General features: G+C 60.4%; 4 protein-coding genes across 5 annotated transcripts; 2 read left to right on the top strand and 2 right to left on the bottom strand.

Annotated features, from left to right (window-relative positions):
- Window positions 1-1135: 1135 nt before the first annotated feature.
- On the bottom strand, window positions 1136-11831 carry TRIM46 (tripartite motif containing 46). 2 transcript variants are annotated; one of them, XM_056510638.1, is made up of 10 exons: window positions 11451-11831; window positions 9835-10090; window positions 8895-9238; window positions 8264-8407; window positions 8047-8142; window positions 7699-7952; window positions 7499-7620; window positions 4785-5084; window positions 3263-3560; window positions 1136-2255 (listed from the first exon to the last, which is right to left on the bottom strand). In XM_056510638.1, the coding sequence occupies exons 1-10, from the start codon at window positions 11748-11750 to the stop codon at window positions 1880-1882; spliced, it is 2490 nt and encodes an 829-aa protein (XP_056366613.1). In that variant the 5' UTR covers window positions 11751-11831; the 3' UTR covers window positions 1136-1879. The 2 variants fall into 2 exon arrangements, with proteins under 2 accessions (XP_056366613.1, XP_056366614.1); XM_056510639.1 differs by having other exon boundaries at window positions 9835-10085; window positions 11451-11712.
- Window positions 11832-11945: 114 nt separating this feature from the next.
- Window positions 11946-14052, top strand: KRTCAP2 (keratinocyte associated protein 2). The gene is made up of 5 exons (XM_056510637.1): window positions 11946-12081; window positions 12900-13054; window positions 13288-13351; window positions 13524-13590; window positions 13848-14052. The coding sequence occupies exons 1-5, from the start codon at window positions 12078-12080 to the stop codon at window positions 13966-13968; spliced, it is 411 nt and encodes a 136-aa protein (XP_056366612.1). The 5' UTR covers window positions 11946-12077; the 3' UTR covers window positions 13969-14052.
- A 564-nt stretch (window positions 14053-14616) lies between these two features.
- Window positions 14617-15212, top strand: DPM3 (dolichyl-phosphate mannosyltransferase subunit 3, regulatory). Its single transcript, XM_056510636.1, has 2 exons — window positions 14617-14736; window positions 14884-15212. The coding sequence occupies exon 2, from the start codon at window positions 14890-14892 to the stop codon at window positions 15175-15177; it is 288 nt and encodes a 95-aa protein (XP_056366611.1). The 5' UTR covers window positions 14617-14736; window positions 14884-14889; the 3' UTR covers window positions 15178-15212.
- Window positions 15213-17393: 2181 nt separating this feature from the next.
- SLC50A1 (solute carrier family 50 member 1) lies at window positions 17394-20091 on the bottom strand. Its single transcript, XM_056510052.1, has 6 exons — window positions 19760-20091; window positions 18729-18806; window positions 18507-18630; window positions 18275-18433; window positions 18090-18209; window positions 17394-17783 (listed from the first exon to the last, which is right to left on the bottom strand). Exons 1-6 carry the CDS (start codon window positions 19972-19974, stop codon window positions 17682-17684), a joined length of 798 nt encoding a protein of 265 aa, XP_056366027.1. The 5' UTR covers window positions 19975-20091; the 3' UTR covers window positions 17394-17681.
- Between the last annotated feature and the right edge of the window lie 626 nt (window positions 20092-20717).

Genomic DNA, 20717 nt, shown 5'->3' with positions numbered 1-20717 from the left:
CTCCCACGCTCTCGGTTTCAGTTCACGATCGAGCGTGTCTCGTTTGATGCGCCCGGTTTCCCCGCGGCTGCACAGGTGGAATGTGACGGTGCCAGGGCCGTGCAGCTGCACGTGTGTCACTGGGAGCGTGTCCTGCTCCCCTCCCCTCCCCGTCCGGGCTCCAAACGCCGAGTGAGCCCCAAAAATGCTCTGGGGGGGTTGCTAAAAGAAGAGGCTGTGTGGTGGCACCGGGGCACAAACCTTGGGAACAGCCATCCCTGAAACGCAGTGGTGGCCCCTTGGCAGCCCCAGTTTGAGCTGGGCCCGTTCCTGGGCACTGGGAGTGTTTTGGCAAGCACTGAAAAGGCAGGAAAACAAGGAACCGAACCTTCCCTAAAGAAAGCCCGTGTGGTCAGAGGCGTGGAGCCAGTGCCTGGCTGGGGACAGCCCCAGGACCAGCCCAGCAGCCACAGTCTGTGGGCTCTGGGTGGGGCCCATGGCTGTGCCAGGGAACCCTGGCATGTGCTGGGGGTCTCTGGAGCACCTTGGTGCCCCAAGACTGCTGTGGGGGGTGGAGTGTGGGGGGCTCTGGCACAGTGCAGCACCCCCCACCCCCAGATCTGTTCTGCCAATTGGGGATGGGGTCGTGTGCCTAGGACAGAGCCCTTTAGGGGATGGGGTGTGCCTGGGACTGCTGCTTCCCCACTCAGCCCCCCCAGCCATGGGCAGGGCCTGAGAATCAGAACAGGGGCCTGATTTGAAGGGCTGGGCCCTACAAAGAACTGACTGTTTGTAGAGAGCTCAGCCCTGTGGCCCCCTCCCATTCCAACTCAGGGGCCAGGATCTCCAGGGAGATCTCCAGGATCTCTCCCTGCCCTGCCATGCAGAGTATTCAGGTGGGGGGGTCCAGCTCTAAAACCCACTCTAAGATGCCCCCACACCCCTGGCTGGACTGGCCACCATTGGGACTCCCCAGCCACACTGAAGGAGTTTGTTCAAAGAAAACAGGTAGAGCAGAGCACAGGTAGGAGCTGACACGTCAGCAGTGCCTGGGCTGGGCAGGGTTGGCACCTGCTGGCCATGGCCCAAGGGACAGCCTGGCCCCATGGCCAGCCCAGCCCCATGGCCCCCCTTTGGCAGGCAGGCTCCAGAGGAGTCTGGCATTGCAGTTTATTGTAGGAAACCATGAAAATACAGCGTTTGTTGTAACAGAACTCAGGAGAAATGACAGCAGCTTGGACAGATCCTGGTGTGGCACTGCTGGCACAGCCCCCTGGGGCTCCCTGGTGGGTCACATCCAGACCCTGGAGGCCCAGCCCACCCTGGCCACGTGTGGTTTGGCACCAAGGAGTGTAACAGGAGCCAAGTGTGGCCCTCAGAGCACGTGCAGGGCTGGCCAGGCACGTTGCTGCCCAAGGACAGGGCAGAGCAGGTGGCACTGAGGTGCCCAGCAGCCCATGGGAGGGACCCCAAGGCTGGCTGTGTCCAGGGGCTGTGCCTGGCTGCAGCCAGATGATCCACGTTGAAAATGAGCCATTTTACAAAACATCTTCACACCTTGTTCCAGCCCAGCCTCCCCCCCTGCCCTCTTCCCCACCCCAGCTGCCTCCCCCACCCCAACCAGCACCCAGCCTCTCCCCTCCACTGTCACCCACTGCCACTTTCCACCCCCCTCCCTGCACAGCCCTGTCCCCTTCCCTGACCCTCTGCCAGCCCTGCCCACAGCCCCGGGCTGAGCTGGAGCTAGGGGCAGGCAGATTGGGTGAGAAGGGGACCACAAAGCTGTCCCTAGTCCCCACCCATCCCACAAAACAAACACCTGGCAGCACCGGGGCCACCCCTGCTCTGCTCTGCTCCGCTCCCTGGCCACTCGTGTCCCCCCGGGCACCACGGGCACGGCTCAGTCCAGCTTGGCAAAGTTGCCAATGGTCACTTTCCGCTCCTGCTTGTTGGCCACCAGCTCCTGGAGGTGCAGGGCCCCGCCTCCGATGAAGCAGAAGGCGGGGCAGACGGGCCCCGAGCAGTCCACGCCGCACTCCCAGAGCTCGCGGAAGGACACGGCATCGTAGAAGCTCACCTTGCCCTGCTCATAGTCCAGGCAGATGCCGATGCGTGGCGGCAGGGGCACGGTGCAGCCGTTGGGGTCGCGGGACGTGAGGGCTGAGCCGTGGGACAGCAGGATCTTGCCCATGCCGATGGTGAGGAAGGCGTAGGGAGGAGGAGCCTCCACTGTTGTGTCCTCTGCCCCGCTGTCGTGGCCGCTGTCGGGGTCATACCTGTGGAGAAGGGACAGGTGAGTCCTGCTGCCAGTACCCCAGGCTGGATGTTGGGAAGGATGAATCAGTTAAATCTTATAAGCAAAAGATTTTGAGGATATGGAAACCATAAGCAAGACTGAAATGAAAGCAGTGTCTGGCTAAGTGGCTGGAGAATAGCAATGTGGATGCCTGAAGATCTTCTCCCTTTGTTAAGAGAATGCCAAAGAGCAGCAGAGACCCTCTCCAGGCATGACAGGAAGGGTCCAAGATAAGGGTTAGAGATAAGAAAGTTGTAAAACATGGTAATGTAGCAATTCCTATATCATATATATATATATATTGTATGTATATATACATACAATACACATACAATATGTATACAATACATACAATTCAATATACAATACATACAATACACATACACATACACATACACATACACACACACATACACATACACATACACATATAGATATATAGATATAGACATAGATAGATAAATATAGACACAGATATATAGATATAGATATAGATATAGATATAGATATAGATATAGATATAGATATAGATATAGATATAGAGACATAGATATAGATATAGATATATACACATACACATACACATACACATACACATACACATACACATACACATATACATATACATATATCTATATTGTATGTAAATGTTAGAGAATTTGTATCTTGTATTAGGTTGGTTAGTGGAAATTAGAATATTCAACACAGAAGATTTATGGTGGTGTGAATGGGAAAATCTCTCTCTTACTTCACTCTCTTACTTTGCTCTCATCTCTTAGAACTCCTATCACCCCCCACTCTCTTTCTGCCCTGGCAGCTCCCAGCAGAACCCTTTCTACCCACACCCTACGCAATAAACTGCAAACTTCAAAACACAGAGAGCACCTGAGTTTGTCCTGACCACCATCCACCCCCCCAGGACCCCACACCCCATGGGAGGCAGAAGAGCCAGAACCACCCCCTCACCCCCCAACCCACCCCGCTCACCTGGGGCTCACCACATCCTGCGGCACCTGGAACCACTCCTGCAGTTTGCTCTCCAGCCCTACTCCCACCTTCACCAGGTAGGAGCTGGGGTCCACACAGCAAGCCCAGTAGCTCTTGCCCTGGGTGATGGCCACGTCGCCGATGACCAGGTCGATGGACAGGTGGCAGCTGGTCATCAGGCGCTCGGCCGCGAACAGCATGGGGATGCCGGGCACGCTGCGCACCGCGCGCTGGTCCTTGCTGATGGCCAGCCGGTCCCGGTTGAAGCCCCAGCGGTTGTCCAGGAAGAAGTTGAGGACTGTGGGGTGTTGGGAAGAGAATAGAAAAAAAAAAAACCAACCTTATAAATATGAGTGGCGTGGCAAAAGGTTTTGAAATAGAAATGATGGCAGTTTTGGATTGTGAGGGTGAAAGCAACCGTGTGAAGTTTAGGGCCACAAATAGCAAAGAACCAACTGACATGCTGTTCCAGGTATGGCAGGAAAGGTTTAGAGAGAAGGTTTATAGATAAGAAAGCCATAAAATATGGTAATGTAGCAATTCCTATAGGTTGCATGCAAATATTAGGAAATTAATATGTTGTAGTAGATTGGTTAGTAGAACTTAGAATATTCAACATAGAATACTTATTGTATTGTATTGTATCTTAACCTCTATTCTCTCTTATCCTCTTTACTCTCTATGCTCTATTCTCTCTTACACTCTCTCCCTCATACACCCTAATAATAAACTATAAACTTCAAGACCAGAATATAGAGAGCCCCTGAGTCTGTCCTGATGACCGTCCACCCAACAATAACCCCCACAGTGGGGAGCAGAGGAGGAGGAGTGTAGGGGAGGAAGAAATAGGAATACCCTATAGATGTGATTGCTTAGCAAAAAATGCTAAGAATATAGAAACTGTAGGTGAGATTGAAATGAAAGCAGTGTTAGAGCAGCAATGTGGATGCCTGAAGGTCTTCTCTTTGAAGGTCAACTCCCTTTGCACTTGTTGCAAACATCCCAAAGAGCCAGCAGAGACCCTCTCCTGGCATGACAGGAAGGGTCCCAGATAAGGTTTAGAGATAAGAAAGTTGTAAAACATGGTTATGTAGCAATTCCTATAGGCTGTATGTAAATGCTATAGGATTTGTATCTTGTATGAGATTGGTTAGTGGAAATTAGAATATTCAATATTATTGTATTGTAAACGGGAAAATCACTCTCTTACCTCACTTACCTCTCTTACTTCCCTCTCTTACCATTCTCTTGCCCTTGGTCACCCTCTCTCTCCCTTGATCTTGTCCCTGCACCCCTCACCTTTGCTTTTACCTCCTTTGTTATCTTACTCCTCTGGGCCTGTTTGAGCAGCATCTGGCAGCTCCCAGCTGAGCCCTTTTCACCCACACCCCATGTAATAAACCGCAAACCTCAAGACCAGAATTTGGAGAGCGCCTGACAAACCTCCAGAGGAGGAGGAGGAGGGTGAGCAGGACAGCACAGCAGAGCGCCCTGGGTGCATCCAAGCACCCACCCCTCTCACCTGGGGCGGGTGGTGTGTGCAGGTAGATGTCCTCGCTGTAATCCCCGAACCCCGCCTTGTTGTAGCCCTTCACCCGCAGCACGTAGACGCTGTCGGTGTCCAGGTACTCGACGAGGGCGCAGGTTCCCCGCACCTCCTCCCGCCGCTGCCACAGCTTCAGCCCCTTGGCTTTGGCGTCGGTCTTGCGGAACTCCACCGTGTAGTGCCAGGCGGGCGGCGAGTGCTGCGGCAGCCGCCAGCACAGGAAGATCTGGTCGTAGGTGTAGGTGCGCTGCGTGTCGATGACCGGAGCCTCGGGCGCTGCGGGGAGAGGCAGCGGCCGGCATCAGGCAGCATCCCCCGCCCCCGAGGGCGGGGAGGCGGCCGGACGCAGGGGAAGGGATGTTCCGGCATTCCGGACGGACGGACGGACGGACAACCAGCAGAGTTCTAGAGGGGTCTGACTGCGGAGAGCGTGTGTCAGCACCGGAGGAGAGCGAGAGTCAGGGAGACAGAGGAGCTGCTGCTGTGGGGGGCTCCAGGGACCAGACAGGCCGAGTGCAAGTCAGGGAGGAGAGAGAGAGAGAAAGAGAGAGAATGGAGGCAGGGGAAGAGGAGGAGGAGATGGGGATGGAGGGTGGGAGAAGGTACTGGCAGGAACAGAGGCAGGGTGGGAAGGAGAAATGAAGGTGGAAGAGAGGTAAGGAAAGGATGGGAATGGGGCAAGGAAGAGAAAGGAAACAGGATGAGGAGGGAGGTAGAAATAAGGCAAGAGGAGGGATGGAAATGGGGAGAGGAAGAAATGGGATAAGAGCAGGATGGAAATAGGGTGAGAGGTAAAGAAAGGATGGCAATGGGGCAAGGAAGAGAAAAGAAACAGGATGAGGAGGGAGGTAGAGATAGAGCAAGGAGAGGGATGGAAATGGGGAGAGGAAGAGGACAGAAATGGGGGGAGAGTAGGGTGGAAATATAGAGAGAATGGAAATGGGGCAACAATTGGGCAAGGACAAGGTGCAAATGGGATGAAGAAATGGGTGAGCAGGGCAGAAATGGGGCAAGGAGGGAAAGAAATGGGGCAAAGAGAGGGGTGGAAATGGGGAGAGGAAGAGGACAGAAATGGGGTGAGAGTAGGGTGGAAATATAGAGAGAATGGAAATGGGGCAACAATTGGGCAAGGACAAGGTGGGAATGGGATGCAGAAATGGGTGAGCAGGACAGAAATGGGGCAAGGAGACAGATGGGAATGGGACAAGGGGGAAAGAAATGGGACAAGGAGAGGGGTGGAAATGGGGAGAGGAAGAGGATGGAAATGAGGTGAGAATGGGACAGAAATGGGGTGCAGACAAGAAGATAAATGGGGGAAGAATGTGGACATAAATGGAGTAAAAGGGGGACAGATGGGCAAGGAAGGGGATGGAAATGGGACAAGACAGGGAAGAAAATTGAACAAGAGGAGGAAGAAAATTGAACAAGAGGAGAAGCGGAAATGGAGCAAGGAGAGAACAAAAATGGAGTCAGAAATGGGATGGAAATGTGGTGAAACTAGGATGGAAATGGGAAGTGGGGAAATGGAAATGGGATGAGTAGAAAGTGGAAACAGGGCAAGGATGGGGTTGAAATGGGGCAAGGGAAAGTGGAAGTGGGATGAGGAGGGGGCATAAAACTGTGTGATGAATGGGACAGAAGTGAAGTGAGAGTGGAACAGAAATGGAGTGAGGAAGGGGATGGAAACTGTGAGAGGGCACAGAAATAGGGCGAGGAAGAGAATGGAAACAGGGCAAGAGGGGATGGAAATGGTGTGAGAGGGGAAGAAATAGGGCAAGGAAGGGGATGGAAATGGAGCAAAGAGTGGGACAGAAATGGGGTGAGAGGGAATTGAAATGGGGCAAGGAAGGGGATGGAAACAACAGGAGGGCACAGAAATGGGGCAAGGAAGGGGATGGAAATGGAGCAAGGAGTGAGACGGAAATGGGGTGAGAGGGATGGAAATGGGGTGAAAGGGGGTTGAAATGGGTCAAGGAAAGGGATGGAAACAACAAGAGGGCACAGAAAAGGGGCAAGGAAGAGAATGGAAACAAAGCGAGAAGGGATGGAAATGGGGTGAGAGGAGGAAGAAATGGGGCAAGAAAAGGGATGGAAATGGAACAAGGAATGGGACCGAAATGGAGCGAGAGGGGGATGGAAATGGGGCGAGGATGGGGACAGAAATGTGGCGAGAGGGGGTGGGAGGGCAGGAGGAGCAGATGGAGGAGGAGGCAGAGCCACCGGCTGGCAGGACGGGGATGGAGGATGGCGGGGTGGGAGCGGGATGGAGGGATGGGAAGAGAGAGCGGGGCCGGCTCTGGGGCAGGGGTGTGACTTGCCTCAGTTACTTCGGTGACGCCTGCCTCGGCAGCGGCCGCAGCCTATAAACAAAGAGAGGTAGAAGCAGGTCTGAAACGTGTCGCCAGCGGGGCCGGCAGGGCCACGCGGCTCCTGCCCTGCGGGAAGCGCCCGCCCGGCAGCGGGGCAGCTCCGTACTCACCCTCCGGCACTCCTGCTGCCCTCACCTGGCACCCTGGCCCTGCCTGCCTGGATGCCCTGGCACAGGGCAGCGTAGGGATATTTCTGGGGGGCTGCTGGGGCTGGGGGGGGGGTGTCCCTGACGGGGAGGGGGGCACCGGCAGATCGGCGAGCCCGCGGGGGCTGCGCCTCGGCACGGGGCACAGCCGGTGCCCGGGTCCCGCTGCCTTTACCTCGGATGAAGGCCAGGTCAGTGAGCAGCTTCAGCTCCCTGCTGACGTCCAGCTGGAAGTGGCTGAAGGAGGCGTTGGCTGCAGGACGGAAGCTCTGCAGCGAATCGGTGGCCCTGAGGATCCTGCAGCACAGGAGGGCGGGGATGTCACGGTGTCACCTCGGGCACCACAAGGTCCCAACGCCCCAGGCTGCCCTGTACCTGTTGTGCAGCTGCTTGGCAGCCTGGACAAAGCAGGGGTGGTCGGTCTCCTTCAGCACCTCCTGGGCATAGCCCACCATGCCCGAGTTCTCCAGCATGGCCTGGTGCTCGCGGATCTGGCCGTGCAGGCTGGCCAGCCGCTCCTGCTGGCACTCCTCGATGGCCTGCAGCAGCGTGGCCCTCTTCTCCTCCAGCATGGCACACAGCCCCTGGATCAGCTGGGACACCTCCTCCTTGGCCTGTGAGCCGTTCACCTGCCGGGCACAGACGTGGCAAGGTGTGTGGCACGTCCTGGGGCTGGCTGTGCCACCCCTGCCTAGGGGACAGATGGGCACACTCTGCCCGTACCTCTGTGTGCTTCACTGTCTCCTCCAGCTCAGCAATCTGGGTCTGCACCGTGTCCTGGCTGCTCAGGATGTAGGCGAGGCTCTTCGTCAGCTTCTCCTGCAGGAAGGTGATGAGATGTGGCGCCGGCAGCCCCTGCCCCACACCCTCCATCTGCACTGGGGCTCTGTGGTGCCCCCAGTTCCCCACAGAGCCCCAGCCCAGCCCCAGCAGCCCTTACCCTGAGGGCCTGGTAGGCGCTGAGCACCGGGGTGATCTTGTGGCTGGTGTGGGTGCGGCGCACGCGGCAGAGCTGGCACACCAGCCGCTGGCAGGTCTTGCAGTAGTGAGTCACCTCCTCCTTGTGCTCCGGGCACATCAGCCCCTGCACAGGCACAGGGGGGCTCAGTGGGGCTCAACGGGGCTCCGCACCCGCCTCCACCCCTGCAGAGTCCCAGCCCTGCACCCCAGATCTAAGAATCATGGAATGGTTGTGGTTGGGATTTAAAAGATCATCTTGTTCCAACCTAAGGGACATCCTCAACTGGACCCCATTACTCAGAGCCCCACCTTGGCCTTGAACACTTCCAGGGATGTGGCATTCACTGCTTATACAAACAACTTTTTACAGTACCACACCACCCTCACCACAAGAATTTTTTCCTAATATTTAACCTAAACTTACTCTCTCTCAATTTGAACCCATTGCCCTTTGTCCTTGTAAACAGTCTCGCCCCATCCTTCTAAAAGTTACATTCAGACACCAGAAGACCACAATTTGGTAACCCCAAAGTTTCTCTTCTCCAGGCTGAACAACCCTAATTCTCTCTTAATCCCCCAGCAGGGCAGGAGGAGCCAGGGGGAGGTCGTACCTTGGGGCGGAAGGTGAGGGTGGGGGGCGTGGGCTCATGCTGGGCTTTCTGGGTGCCCCAGGGGTGGTAGAGCTTGAAGCACTCATTGCAGAAGCTGGACTTGCACTCTGTGCAGCCCTTGGTGGCCTCCAGCTGCGGGGGCTTGCAGAACTGGCACATGATGGCGGCGCTGATGTTGATGGTCTGCCGGTAGCGCTCCACCACCCGCTCCAGGGTCAGGTTGCGGAAGAGGCTGCCCAGACCCCGCTCCCCCAGGTCCACGTCCCGCTGGCAGGCGGGGCACGGGAAGCTGATGGTTTGGGGGTGCACAGCACCCCGCTTGCGCCCTGGGTAGGTGCCAAAGCCTGTGGGAGGGAGGCAGGGAGGGGGTCAGCAGGGCACGAAGCAGCCCAGGGTGCTGTCCCCATCCTCACCTCCACCCCTTCCAGCTGTCCCTGCTCCCAACCCCTCCAGCCATCCCTGTCATCTCTGTGGTTCCTATTCCCTCTGCCTCCCCTCCAGCCATCCCTGTTCCCTTCAGCCATCTCTGTCCTCATCCACTCCAGTCATCCCTGTCCTCTCCAGCCATCCTCATCCTCTCTGCTGTTGTACCTATTCCCTCTGCCATCCCCTCCAGCCATCCCTGTCCTCTCCAGACATCCTCATCCTCTCTGCTGTTCCTATTCCCTCTGCCATCCCCTCCAGCCATCCTCATCCTCTCTGCTGTTCCTATTCCCTCTGCCATCCCCTCCAGCCATCCTCACCCCCTCTGCTGTCCCCATCTCCTCCAACCACTTCCATCCCCTCCAACCATCCATTCCTGTCCCCTCCAGCCATCCCCCCTCTCCTCCAGCCATCTCTATCCCCTCCAGCTGTCCCCAGGCCCTCCAGCCATCTCTTCCCCCATCCCCTAAGCCACCCCTTGCTGTCCCTGTCCCTGTGCCAGCCCCTCCAGCCCCACCTGACTTGAGGAGGCGGTCGAGCCGGTCGGGTTTGGGGACAGCCCTGCGGCCCAGGCGGGGGCTGCGGGTGGACGGGGTGGCTGCGGGTGAGGTGGGCTCGGAGGTGGGGTCGCAGTACAGGTGGCCATTCTGCAGCAGCACCTCGCTGGCACACACGTGGCACACGTTGTGGGTACAGGGCAGTGCCAGGGGCTGCTTGTACATCTCCTTGCACACCGGGCACACCAGCTCCCGCTCCATGTTCTTCATGCTGGTCTGCGGAGAGAGCGGGAGTGTCACCTGCCAGTGGCACGACAGGGCTGAGACCAGATGGGACCAGCAGCAGGGACAGGATCAGAATCAGGGCTGGGGCCATCACTAGGACTGGGTTTAGGGCCTGGGACCATCACTAGTGCCAGAGCCAGGACCAGCACCTGGGCCAGCATCAGCATCAGGGCTAGGGCCATCACTAGGACTGGGTTTAGGGCCTGGGACCATCACTAGCGTCAGAGCCAGGACCAGCACCAGGGCCAGCATCAGCATCAGGGTAGGATCAGCACCAGGATCATGGCTGGGACCAGCACTAGGGCCTGGAATCAGCACCAGGGGCAGGACCAGCATCAGGGCTGGGGCCATCACTAGGGTCAGAGCCAGGACCAGCACCAGGATGAGGATCAGTGCTACCACTGGGATGGGGAATGGAGCTGAGATCAGCAGGCCAGGGGCCAGAATCAGGGTCAGCACTGGAACCACAACCAGGACCAGGGCCAGTGTCAGGACCAGCACTGGGATAGGGGCGAGGACTGGGACCAGCATCATGGCCAGGATCAGGCCTGGACCAGCAGCATGGTCAGAATCAAGATCAGCACTAAGACCAGCACTAGGATGGGGCTGGGGGCTGAGGGCTGAGGCTGGGATCACAGCAGGGTCAGGATCAGGCCTGGGAATAGCAACACAGCCAGGACCAGTATCAGGACCAGGGCTGGAGGGATGATGAGGACCAGAGCCAGCATCAGAGCCAGGATCAGGCCTGGGAGCAGCAGCATGGTCAGAATCAGCATTGGGATCAGATGGGACTCAGGCCTGGCATAGTGATGGGACTGGGGCTCGGTCCAGAGCAGGGCCAGGATCAGGCCAGTATCAGGACTGACAGTGGAATGGGGATGGGGGCCACCAATAGGATCAGCATCAGCATGGGGCCCAGGGCTGGGATGAAGATGGTGGCTGGGATGGGAATGAGGATCAGCACTGGGAATAGTGCCAGGATGGAGCCCGGGGCTGGAATGGGGATGGGGACTGGGATGGGTGCTGAGATTGGACCAGGATGGAGATGGGGACTGGGATCGGGACTGGACCCACAGCAGAGCCCGGACTGGGACTAGCGCCAGGACCGGGCTGGCCACCAAGATCGGGGCCGGGATGGGGCCGCCCCCTCTGCACCCGGTGCTCCCGGCTCGGTGTGCGGGGTCCCGATGACAGCCCTCCCCGAGCATCTCTGCGGTGATTCGGGGTGCGGGTCCGCTGCCCGCCCACCCTCAAGGGCATCGCCCTTCCCCCCCGGTCCCCGCCGCGTTGCCACGGCGACCCGGTCCCGGAGGACCCCCGTCCGCCCCCCGCCGCCACCGCGGCCGCTCACGCTGATGCGGACGAGCGCGTCCATGATGGAGGTGAAGGTCTGCAGGTCCTCGCCCTCGGCCATGGCTCCGGTCCCCGCGCCCGTGCCTGCGGCGGCGGCGGCGGCAGCAGCGGCGGCCGCGATCGCCCCGGTGTGTTGCAGGGAGCGGCGGAGCCGGGGGAAGGGCGGGGGGCGGCGGTGCGCATGCTCGGCGGCGCCCGCCCCGCCGGCACCGGAGGGCGGTGGAAGCACCGGAGGGGCGGCACCGGTGTGGAAGGGGGAGGTTCGGCGCGGGGATGCTCTCGCCGCACCCCCGGGCATCCCCTCACGGGGAGCGGCGCCGGGGGTGGGCTGCGGGCGGGATGAGCATGACACCGGTGCCGGCGGTGGTGCCGGGGGCGGTCCCGGTGCTGGGTTCGGTGGGTCCCGTCCCCGCGCTGTTCCCGTCCCCGCCGCCAGAGGGCGCTCCCTGCCGCCGTGCACTTGCAGCGCCGCTCCCGGCCGCCCGGGGGCGCGCGCGCTTCGAGGGGCGGGGCGCGCACGCGCACGCGCAGTGGCGCGGGGCCGGCGCTGCTGCCGTGTCCCCGCTGCGCGCGGCCGCGGCGCGCATGCGCAGAACGGCGGCACCGGGAGCGGGCCGAGGGCACCATGGGTACGGGGAACCGAACGGGGGGAAAACGGGGAAAAGGGCTGGTAATGGGAATAGCGGGGGCACGAGGGGCAACGGGGGTCATGGGGCAGGGAGGAGTGCCGGGGATAGCGGCGGGATGAGGGATACCGGGAAAGGGGGGAATGGAGCTGTAACAGGGCAGAGCGGTACCGGGGGCACGGGGATAACGGAATGAGGGGTACCGGGAATGGGGCAATGGGAATGGAGGTGTAACAGGGCAGAGCGGTACCGGGGATAACGGAATGAGGGGTACCGGGAAGGGGGCAATGGGAATGGAGGTGTGACAGGGCAGAGCGGTACTGGGGATAACGGGGATAACGGAATGAGGGGTACCGGGAAGGGGGCAGTGGGGAATGGAGATATAACAGGCAGAGTGGTACCGGGGGCACGGGGATAACGGAATGAGGGGTACCGGGAAGGGGGCAGGGGGATGGAGGTGTAACAGGGCAGAGCGGTACCGGGGATAACGGAATGAGGGGTACCGGGAAGGGGGCAGTGGGAATGGCGGTGTAACAGGCAGAGCGGTACCGGGGGCACGGGGATAACGGAATGAGGGGTACCGGGAAGGGGGCAGTGGGAATGGCGGTGTAACAGGGCAGAGCGGTACCGGGGGCACGGGGATAACGGAATGAGGGGTACCGGGAAGGGGGCAGGGGGATGGAGGTGTAGCAGGGCAGAGCGGTACCGGGGATAACGGGGATAACGGGGCAGAGGTTAACGAGAGTGGGGGATGAGGCGCATGACGGGCTCAGGTCCCGGTCCTGGTCCCGGTACCGGTGCTGAGCCGGTCCCGGCCACAGCCGTAGGCACGGGCACGTCGCTGGCGCTGTCGTCGCTGCTGTCGCTGCTGCTGTTCGCCGGGATGCAGATGTACAGCCGGCAGCTGGCCTCCACCGAGTGGCTGACCATCCAGGGAGGGCTGCTGGGCTCTGCGCTCTTCGTCTGCTCCCTCACTGTATCTACGCTGACAGCCCTCCGCTGCTCACCACCCTCAGGGGCTCCTTGTGGTCATCTGGGGGCTGCTCACAGCTGTCTGCGAGGGGATGGTGGGCAGTGGGACCAGGGCACCGGGTCCAAAGGGGTGGTGGGGAGCAGGGACAGAGGTCAGGAGTGAGGCTGGAGCAGATAGGATGGAACAGGCTCGGGAGGACAGCAGGATCCTGTTCTGTCCCTTAACCCCACAACCAGGCCTTCAACAACCTGGAGAACCTCATCTTTGGGAAGGGCTTCCAGGCCAAGATATTCCCTGAGAGTAAGTGTTGTGGGAGCCCAGGAGGGGAGGAAAAACACATGGGGGTTCTCCACCCTTGTCCTGGAACTGTGGCAGCTCCCCTTGAGCTTTTCCTGAGCTTGTGTGAAATTATGCTGCCCCCCAATCACTGGGGGCAGCCCTGCAGCACTGTGTGTCTCCTGCTTCTCCACAGTCCTCACCTGCCTCTTGTTGGCTCTATTCGCCTCTGGGCTCATCCACCGGGTCTGTGTGACCACCTGGTACGTCCAGAGCTGCCCTGGAGGGTGGGGAGTGACCCAGGGGACACTGAGGGATCACGGGTGACACTTGGGAGGGGGGCAGGAGGGTGGGCAGGGCCAGGACTGCCAGGGAACATCAGGGCCTGGTGAGAATGGCATCACAGTGGGATCCAAGGGGAAAGTGCTGGTTTAGGAACGGCAGGGGAGTGGTTTTGGGGTGACCCTGGCGTGTTCCTGCCCCCAGCAGCTGAGCAGCCTTTTCCCTTCTGCTCTCACAGCCTCATCTTCTCCATGGTGGGTCTCTACTACATCAACAAGATCTCCTCCACTCTGTACCAGTCCACAGCGCCCGTGGCTGCTCCTGCCAAGGCTGTTGGCAAGGGCAGGAAGAGAAATTGATGTCCTGCTGCCCCTTCCTGGGGCAGCCCCCTTCCTGTGGCCGATCCAGGACTCCCCCCTGCCCAATAAAGCCATTTCTTTGTAGTTTCTTGTCCCCTCTGCCAGCTCCCGTCCCAGTGTGCAGGTGTGGCTGGAAGTGGTTAGGTTCTGGGTTGCCCAGGAAAGCTGGGGGTGGCCAAGGAAAGAAGATGTGGTGGTGACATCTTGTCTGCCCATACCTGCAAGGGAGGAAGATCCTGGCGGAGCCAGGATTGGAGCAGACCCTGGAGCAGGCAAGGGGGGCTGTGGGGTCCCAGCAGCTCAGGTCTCCAGCTCCAGCTGCCACCAGACCGCTGTGCTGGCACAGCTCAAGCTCCTGAGTTTGGCAGGGGCTCACAAATTCGTGTGCCCTCCGCAGGACACCGGGCAGGTCACCGGGCTGCCCGGGCTGGGGGGGGTGGGAACGGCGCGGTTCCCGCAGCCGTGGGAGGGCGGGCAGGACTCGCTCCCACGCCGGGCCCCTGGCACCTCTCCTGCCGGACGTGGAGGAAACCAGATGCTTCCTGCGGTCGCGGCCGCGGCCGACAAAGCCCGGCGCTTCCTGCGGCACCGGGAGCGGGGCCGGACCCGGGGTCCCGGTGGTGCCGCGCCCCGCCTCCAGGGGGGGCCCGCGGGCGCTGCTCCGTGGAACTACAACTCCCGGCAGCCCTCGCGCGCGGCGCGGCCGTTACGTCATCGCAGCGCCGCGCGCGGGGAGCGGGACCAGCACCGGGAGCGGGACCGAGCCAGGTGGGGGTGGGGCTGGTTCTGGGTCCGGTCGCTATGGGGGGCTCGGTCCGGCGGGTGGAGGCCCCGGGGCGTTTTGGGCTGTGCTGTGTTCCTCTCATGGTTCTCCCACTCTCCTCCCGCCGCCTCTCACTCCCCGTCTCCCCTCAGGCCGCCATGACCAAGCTGGCCCAGTGGCTCTGCGGACTCGCCCTGCTGGGCTCGGCTTGGGCCGCGCTGGCTCTGGCCCCGCCGGGGCTGCAGCCGCCGGCCCCGCTCCGCCAGGCGCTGCTGCCGCTGCCCGTCTACCTGCTGGTGGCCTTCGGCTGCTACTCCCTGGCCACCGTGGGCTACCGCGTGGCCACCTTCAACGACTGCGAGGAGGCGGCGGCCGAGCTGCAGGAGCACATCAGGGCGGCGCGGGCCGACCTGCGGCGGCGGGGGCTGCGCCTCGAATCCCAATAAAACCCCGGGACGGTGCTGCCCGCGCTCTTCTGTGACCAGGGTTCTGTTCAGGGACACTTCGGGGGGCTGTGGGTACTGCTGGAAGCCCCTCAGGGGAATCTCTCAGCGATGTGCGAGGAGGGTTTGGGGGGTTTTGTGTTCTGCAGGGTCTCCATGCAGTTTTCCCTGAGGGACTGCAGGGAAACCCCCCCACACCCGGTCCTGTCCCTCACTGAGCTCCCTGGAACTTGGCTCTGGAGTGGGATGTGGGACAGAGCCGTGCCCCGGAGCCCAAGCACATTCCCGGCTCAGATGTGGTTCACCCCAGCAGGTGGGAGCTGGAGGAGCCTCATCCCGTCCTGCTGGCTGGGTTCCCGGCATGGAGGATGGGGATTGGTAGGGTGGGGTGGGTGACACAGCCCTTAAATTGTGGCACTGTGTCCCCCCCCACAGCCCAGCAGCTCGAGGGGAGCTCCCCTGCCTCCTCTGCCCATCCACTGCACCACACTGGGCTTCCCTGGGAAGAGGGAGGGGTGGGGGCTCTGTCTGGGTCCCCCCATCCCTGCTCTCTGACCCTGTGTGCAGAAACCTGCTGCCCTGGCAGCCGCCAGCTCCTGTAGCCAAAGGACTTTGGGATTTTAATTAGCAGCTGTGTATCCTCTGCAGAAAGGAGCAGTTGGGAGCGGGAGGGAGGATTCGGGTTAATTAGCAGGAGCAGCTAATTAGCTGTTTCCTCAGCAGCAAAAGCTGGTGGGAGCAGGGTGGGAAGCTCCCAGCACTGACTGGCACACGGGTGGTTGGGGGGTTGACATTGCCCTGGATTTGGCCATGTGGGGTTTTGGCAGGGTCAGGATCATAACACAAGGACAGCAGTGCTTTGGGGGCTACTGACAGCCTTCTGGGGGCTACTCACAGCCAAAGAAAGACTCCTCATGATCATTCAAAGGGGCTACATATATCCATCCAGTGGCTACTTGTAATCATTCAGGGGCTACTCATGGCTCTACAGGCAATCCAGCCCCATTCTGGGGCTACTTGTAGCCATCAGGGGCTATTGACAGCCAACCAGGGGCTACAAATGGCCATCAGGGGTTACTGACAGTCCTCTGTGAGCTACTCAGGACGGTCAGGGGCTAGTTGTGGTCATGTAGGGGCTACTCACAGCTGTCTGTGAGCTACCCATGACCCTGTGCAGGCTACTCATAGCAATCTAGAGCATCTACTCATGGCCATTCAGTGGCTACTCATGGCTTTCTAGGGGCTACTTATGGTCATCCAGGGCCTCTACTCACGGCCATCAGGAGCTACTCCCAGCCCATGTGGCAGCAGCTCCTCCCTGCGTGGAAACATCCGGGAGCTGGCACAAGGGGCCACGTCACGGCCGCTCCCGGCACGGGACAGCCGGAGCGACCGGTTGGCAGCCGAGGTGTGTCAGGGGAGAAAGCTGCCCTTTCCCGAGGCTGTGGGGCTGTGCTGGGAGCTGTGGGGAGCAGGGGGGGCTCCTCCTCGCTGGGAGCAGCCAGAGCAGGCACAGGGAGCCCCGGCTCCACAGGGGCAAGACGGAGCTCGTCCTGCTTCCTTTGGCACCGTGCTCAGCTCTGTCCCTCTACACAGATTTTTTCAGGCTGTGTGTGAGGTGTGCACAAGCAGCAGAGGCACAGCACAGCTCCTGCCAGCGTCCTTGGCACTGCATCCTTCAGCTGGAGTTAGGGATGAGGCTCCTCACTCCTGGGGGTATCCTGCATCTTTCTGCAAGGCTCTGCTGGCTGCTGTGTGATTTGGCCTCTCCTGTCTCTCCAAGGCACCAACCCCTTATCTTCACTCCAGATCGCTGTTAATTGGTTAATTGACATAGGGTCGATGCTTGATCAGGGCCTGCTCGATCCACGGGGGTTTAGCAAGGATTTCCATCGATTCCCAGTTCCTGGCATGGTGGCTGCCTGTCAGTTCCACAGATTTTTACCCCCTTGATGTGATGGGTGGCACCTGTAGCTCAGGGGGATCAGAGCAGCACTCTCTTCCCTGGGGTCCCCATGGTCCCAACCCAGCCCTCTGCCCAACACCAGATGAGGGTTTGCCAGAGCCCAGGGTGTGTCAGCATAAGCCCCCACCACAAATAGCCCCTTTATGGCCATAAGCAGCCCCTGGTTGGCCACAAGGAGCTCCCAAAGCAGCTGTAGGGCCAACAGCTGTACCCTCCTCTGCAGCAGCACCTGGAGGGAGGCACAAAAAGCAGGCACTGGGAAGTCTCTGATTTATTAAAAGGCACTTGAATCCATACAAAAGTGACACGTGGACCCCTGGAAGCCCCATCCCGGTGCCAGGCAGAGCCATGGCCACAGAAAACTATCCTCCCACCCTGAGATTTGAGGGGCTTATGGCACCCCAAACACATTGCTGAGAGCTCCAGGGCCTTCTCTGAAGGATGCAGGGCTGGAGACAGGAGGTCCTTCCTGGTGTCCCACTGGGAGTGGCAGCACCTGGGGCCAGCCCAGGCCAGAGCAGGGTGCTCCTCAGGGCACCTCTCAGGCAGGCAGGGGGCTGTAGGGCTTGTCCTGCTCTGGCCTGTACCGCTGGAAGAGCCAGAACCGCACGAGGCTGGTGACGATCCCTGGCACATTGGGGACCTGCAGGACATGGAGGGAGAGTGGATGTACCCCTCCCCCTGTGGTGCTGGGGGAGCTTTATTGGCCTCATCCCAGCTAATTAATTAAAATCAATAGTCATCATGCTGAGCCTTGTCACCCTTGGCTGGGTGACACACTGAACAGGGCCGGCCCCAAGCCAAGTGCTCAGCTGAGCCATGAGAGGGGAATGGGGTGGAACGGGATAGGATTGAGTGGAATGGGATGGGGATGGGGACAGAACAGGATGGGAATGGGATGGGGATGGGATGGGATAGCACCCCTTGGCATTCCACCACCCCAACCCACTGTGATGTAGGGATCATGGAGCTGCAGGCCATAGAGTGTCCAGCTGCTGGAGGCCACGAGGGTGGTGACGGTCAGGGGAAAGGACAGGCACCGCGTCGACTTGCTCCGGATAACCTTGGCCTGCAGGAGCAAATGTCAGGCAGGGCCCAGGCTGGCAGGCCCCAGCTCTGCTGAGCCCCACACACCAGGTCAGCCAGCGGTGAGAGGTACATGGTGATGGTGAAGACACTGCAGAAGAGCCCCAGGTGTGCCAGGCGCATCCCTGTGTCAACCAGGTTGGTGAAGTAGCCATAGCCAGCGACCACCACAGCCAGGAGCAGCAGGGTCTGCAGCAGCACGGGGCGCTGGGAGGGACAGCAGGGGGACATCAGGGTGAGGATCCCCCATCCTCCCCACGGCCCCAGGCCCCTGCCTCACCTTGGCAGGGCTGTAGTAGAGATACACCAGGATGTAGAGGGTCTGCAGAGTTGCCCCGATGGCGTTGACGGTGATCACTGTCCCGTCCCCCTTCAGGCAGCCATAGCCCAACCAGCTCAGGTTGCTGCAGGGACATGGCACAGACACTTGGCTGCAGCCTGGGGATCCCCCTGCCCCTCAAATGTCTGTGACTCCCATCCCCAGGGCCCGACCCCACTGTACTTGGCATCAGTGGTGAGGAAGGGCAGGAACTGGATGTTCTCCACACTCTTGGTGGCCAACATCTGGCGCAGGTCAGACCTGGGGAAAGCAGAGGGCAGTGGCCTCCTGGGTGCCTGGCAGTGCTGGGGTGGAGGGGCTCCAGCAGGCACTCTCCTCCCCCTGCACCCCCCAAACGGGACTCAGCACCATCCCCATCGCACCCCAAATCCCTCTGCACCACCCATCCATGGCCCACTGCACCCCCAAACTGGGCCTGGTGCCCTCCCCACTGAATCCCCAAACTGGGCCTGATGCCCTCCTCACTGCACCCCTATGGCTCCCACTGCACCCCTAAACTGGGCCTCATGCCTCCCCCCCCCCCCCCACAACTGCACCCCCAAACCAGCCCTGGTGCCCTTCCCATTACACACCCTTATGGTCCTCACTGCACCCCCAAACTGGGCCTGATGCCTTCCCTATTTTACCCCCAAATGTCCCTCCATGGCCTCCACTGCAGTCCCCAAAATGCCTCTGGTGCCTTCACTATTTCACCCCCAAGCCTCCCACCAGGCCCCACACTGCACCCCAAAAACGGCCCTGGCGTCCTGATTGCACCCTCATCCCCCATGGGACTCACTGCACCCCCGAATCCCCCACTACACCCCAAAACCAGCTCTGGTGTCCTGATTGCACCCATGGTCCCCCTGCAACCCTAAATCCCCCACTGCACCCCACAACCGGCCCTGGTGTCCTGATTGCACCCACGGGCCCCCCTGCACCCCCAAATCCCCCATTACACCCCAAAACCAGCTCTGGTGTCCTGATTGACTGACAGGCCCCACTGCATCCCCAAATCCCCCACTGCACCCCAAAACCGGCCCTGGTGTCCTGATTGCACCCACGGGCCCCATGCACCCCCCAAATCCCGCACTGCACCCCGAAGCGGCGCCGGGCTCTCCCCTCGCACCATCGCCCCCGGCCCTCACGCCCCCCCCTCGCTGGCCCCGCCGCGCTCCCCTCGCCCCCGCCCGCGGCCGCCGCCGATCGCTCACAGGCCGGTGGCGAACATGGCGAGCGTGGCGGCCAGGCAGAGGCCGGCGAGCACCGACAGCACCATGCCGGACACCGGGAGCGGCGGCGGGAGCGGGGCGGGGCGGCACGCACTACCGGGGAGGGGCGGCGGGGATCCAGCTGCCGGCGGGGGGAGCGGCGGCGGCGGCACCGGGCTCCGTTCGGTTTTGGGGGTTGCAGCACCCGCTAATCTCATGGATTGAATGCCCTCCTTCGGGTCTAGGTGTCCGCAGTTTTTGGGGTCTCATGTGCTGGTGCACCCAGAGTAAAGCACATATGGGGGTCCAGGTTACACAGCGCTGTGACCCCAGCTTCTCACCGCCGCCTCCTCCAGGAGTCACACATTCCTGCGACAACAATTCCCCAGGATCCTGCATGCCTGGCATCCACATTTCCACAGACTTCAAGTCCGAGCGGGGGGAGCGGCGGTGGCACCGGGGGTGGTTTTGGCGGTGAAGTGCAGGGAGAACCCCCTAATCTCATGTATTGAATGTCCCCCCTTCAGGTCTGGGGGTGCCCAGTTTTTGGGGTCTCATGTGCTGGTGCACCCAGAGTAAAGCACATGGGGGTCCAGGTTACACAGCCCCAGGAGGTCACACACCCCTGTGACCCCAGCTTCTCACCTCCCTCATTCCTGTGACAACAATTACCCAAATCCTGCGTGCCTGGGATCCACATTTCCATGGGCTTCAATTCCCTGTGACCCCACTGTCCCAGGGTACCCCCAAATATCCTGGGGGTCACTCATCCCTGTGACTTCAAGATCACAGCTGTTCACAATCCTCTGTCTCTAGGGACCCCAACATTTGGGCGTTATGCAGCCCCAAAATCTCACCTCTCCAGGACCCTCACTCCCAGTTCCAGGGCCTCAAACCCCTGTGATCCCATCTCCCTGAACCCACAGTGTCCCACATTCCTGGGGTCACCCCTGGGGTGCAG

This window comes from Oenanthe melanoleuca, chromosome 25, assembly GCF_029582105.1.
Source record: "Oenanthe melanoleuca isolate GR-GAL-2019-014 chromosome 25, OMel1.0, whole genome shotgun sequence".
Classification (NCBI taxonomy): domain Eukaryota; kingdom Metazoa; phylum Chordata; class Aves; order Passeriformes; family Muscicapidae; genus Oenanthe; species Oenanthe melanoleuca.
The sequence above is the reverse complement of the archived record's forward strand: the minus strand, read 5'-3'. Positions and strand labels throughout refer to the sequence as shown.